Genomic DNA, 3,509 nt, shown 5'->3' on the forward strand with positions numbered 1-3,509 from the left:
GTAGCCCTGTAGCCCTGGCTGTCCTGGACCTCACTTTGTAGACCAGGCTGGCCTCGAACTCAGAAATCTGCCTGCCTCTGCCTCCCAAGTGCTGGGATTAAAGGCGTGTGCCACCACACCTGGCTCACTTATTTTCCTTATATAAGTCTTGACATCATGATGCATGTGTTAGCTGGGCATGGTGGCAATGCTTGTAATCCTAGGGCCACTTGGGAGGTAGAGACAGGCAGATCAGGAGTTGGAGGCCAGTCTCAGCTATATAGTAAATTGCAGGCAAACCTTGGCTATCTGAGACCCTCTCTCAACAACACCCGGGGGTGGGGAAGGTGCATGTGTTATTACTTTCCTGTTTTGTTATTAATTTTCTGTTATTTGGTCTCAGCTTTAATAATTCACAAATATCTTACCCCACCTTATCTCTAAAATAATCACTACTCAATAATCATAAAAGAAGATACAAAAACAATGACACATGCCCTAAATCAGGTGCCAAAACCATCATCTCAACTCTTATTTTGGTGATGGTAAAAAAGAAAAACGAGTGTAGACAGTAACATACGCATGAGAATGTGTGTGTGTGTGTATTGCTTTTCAAGACAGGGCTTCTCCTGGAAAACTCTCCGTAGACCAGGCTTGCCTTCAACTTACAGAGATCAGCCTGCTTCTCTGCCTCCCAAATGCTGGGATTAAAGGCATGTGCCACCACGCCAGGCTGACTTTATATATCTTTTGAAACAAGATCTCACTGCATATCTCTGGCTGTCCTTGAACTCTTAGAGATCCACACCAAGCAATAACATCCTTTGATACCCATTTTGCCTCCTTGTTTTGAAATCTTGTATGTGAAGAATGTGGCAAAGGAAAACAACTTACTGGTCATTAAGCTACAGTAAATCTAAGGCTTTACAAAGGAAGTCAGATCAAAAGCTAGGCAATAGGGGCAAGAGAGATGGTTCAGTGAAGAACATGTATTACTCCTGCAGAGAACCTGAGCTCAGTTCCCAGCTCCCACACTGCTCAGCTCACAATGGCTACTATAACTCCAGCTCCAGGGGTCCAATGCTTCTGCAGGCACCAACATGGCAAACACACAGACACAGACACATACACATACACAATTTAAAGCAATAAATAAATAAATAAATAAATAAATAAATTTGCTCTTCCAAAAGTCCTGAGTTCAAATCCCAGCAACCACATGGCGGCTCACAACTACTTGTAATGACACCCTCTTCTGGTGGATCTGAAGACAACTACAGTGTACTTATTTATTTATTTTTATAATAATAAAAAAATCTTTGTGTGGGAGTAAGCGGGGCCAACCAGAGCAAATGGGGTTGGCTGGAGCGAGCAGAGGTCCTAAATTCAATTCCCAACAACCACATGAAGGCTCACAACCATCTGAACAGCTACAGTGTGTACTCATACACATAAAATAAAATCTTTAGTGTCCTCTTGCCCCTGCTTCCTGTTTACATGCATCACCAGGCCTAATTTAAGATTTTAGTCACATGCTCATTCAACATAAAATTCTAGCTTTTTATCTACCTTCAGTTCTGTATAAGATACTTATTATTTTAATTGGAACTAAATGCTAACCAGTTTCTCACCTACATATAAAAACAAATTGTTCCTATATAGGAAAGTATGAATTTTTACAAGGATAGAAACATACCCAGGTAATTTCCAAAGAGGAAAAATAATACTGAGCTTATTGTGAAGTTCCTGAAATTCATCAAATGTCCGGAATACAAATGATGGTTCAAGGTGTCCTTCTCTCAGAATTCGAACCACATAAATCTGAAAAGAAATCATGTAATAGCCACGTTACATTATAATGAAACTTCCTTTCCTGATAGAAAAATTTATAGTGCAAGTGCTTTTAACCTTGGTAATATATATTACTATTAGAACATAGTGAATAGAGTTTGTATTTACAATACACATCACTGCATTCTGAAATTGAACTTAGATACTGGAAGATTCAAATAAAAACTTGAAAGTTGCCGGGCAGTGGAGGCACACGCCTTTAATCCCAGCATTTGGGAGGAAGAGGCAGGCGGATTTCTGAATTTGAGGCCAGCCTGTTCTACAGAGTGAGTTCCAGGACAGCCAGGGATGCACAGAGGAAACCCTGTCTCGAAAAACCAAAAACCAAAACAAACAAACAAAAATTTATATACTTAGTGCATTTCCAACAAAAAGAAAAAAAAAAGTTTAGGATTTAAAAAAGGTAACAAAACAAAACACGATGGGGTAGGAGTTAAGGGAACATTTACTGCACATGTCAACCACTCTAAGTTACAATACTTGAATACCATAAGAAGAGTCAGGTACATCCACCAAAAACGAGGCATGTGTGTGTATAAACTCTGTATCCTTACCAGTGCCATTATAAAATCAATGACAATATAACCTCAATAACATGGTTAAAAGTGAAATTGCTTTCTAAAAACTACTCATCATACATCAAAACAAAACAAACAAAGCAAACCCAGAAACATTATCTAACAAAACATTAGCATGAAGGAGAGGTGCAACTCAGTGGCACAGCTTCCGGCTACCATTCCTGAGAAACTGGGATTGACTCTGCATGAAATAAAAGGGGGAAACCTGCACAAGGGTAAATAATAGCCTCAAAGAGTGTGCAAAAAAACAATACAAATCATATATTTGTTTCAAAATAAGGTTTGGCAAGGCATGTTGTTACAAGCCTTTAATCCCAGCACTTGAGAGTCAGATACAAGTGACTCTCTGAGTTGAAGGTTAGCCTGATCTATGCAGAGTTCCATGACAACCAGTGCTATATAGTAAGATCCAGCCACAGAAAAACCAAAAAATAAGCTTTTTGTGTATATTTAATAAATATTATGTAACCATTAATGCCCTGGGTTTGATACAAAAAAAAAAAAAAAAGAAAATACTGTACTGAAAGGTAGAATGAGAGCTTTAGACATTTTTGTTCATTTGTTTGGTTGGTTTATCTGAGACAAGCTCTCTCTAAAGCAGTCCTGGCAGTCCTGGAATTAGGTATTTAGATCAGGCTAGTCTCAACCATAGAGATGTGCCTGCCTTTGTCTTCTGAGTACTGGGATTAAGGAGTACATAATGAAGCCCAGCTGAGAGTTTAAGACTTTTTGAACTGTACTGTTAAATCTATTATAGCAAGCAAGATTTCCTTTGAAACAAGAAAAGATGAAGGTAATGAGAAAACACTACTTTGACACCAAAAGAATGTATTTTGGCCCTTGTGATTTTTAAGTAAATTTAACAATACAAAACAATCAAAATCATATTAAGTACATTTACTTATTTTTAGACCATTCATGGAAGCAACAAGCACAAAAAAAAAAAAAAAAAAAAAAAAAAAAAAAAAAAAAAAAAAAACAACAAAAAATCAAAAAAACTTAGAAATTCAAGCAATCACTGAAAAGTGAACAAAGGACAACAGAAACCTTATCCATGACCATCTACATACTGAACAAACTTACATAGTGTTTATCTGGGTT

At 37.7% G+C, this 3,509-nt stretch overlaps 1 protein-coding gene across 1 annotated transcript in view; it reads right to left on the reverse strand.

Annotated features, from left to right (window-relative positions):
• Positions 1-3,509, reverse strand: part of Pik3c2a (phosphatidylinositol-4-phosphate 3-kinase catalytic subunit type 2 alpha) — a 95,023-nt gene that overhangs the window by 4,366 nt on the left and 87,148 nt on the right. Inside the window, exons 28-29 of the mRNA XM_029479584.1 lie at positions 3,492-3,507; positions 1,676-1,800 (exon numbers count right to left, since the gene is read on the reverse strand). Coding sequence (XP_029335444.1) covers positions 1,676-1,800; positions 3,492-3,507 — 141 coding nt within the window. The remainder of the gene's footprint in view (positions 1-1,675; positions 1,801-3,491; positions 3,508-3,509) is intronic.

Source organism: Mus caroli, chromosome 7 (genome assembly GCF_900094665.2).
Source record: "Mus caroli chromosome 7, CAROLI_EIJ_v1.1, whole genome shotgun sequence".
Taxonomy (NCBI): Eukaryota; Metazoa; Chordata; class Mammalia; order Rodentia; family Muridae; genus Mus; species Mus caroli.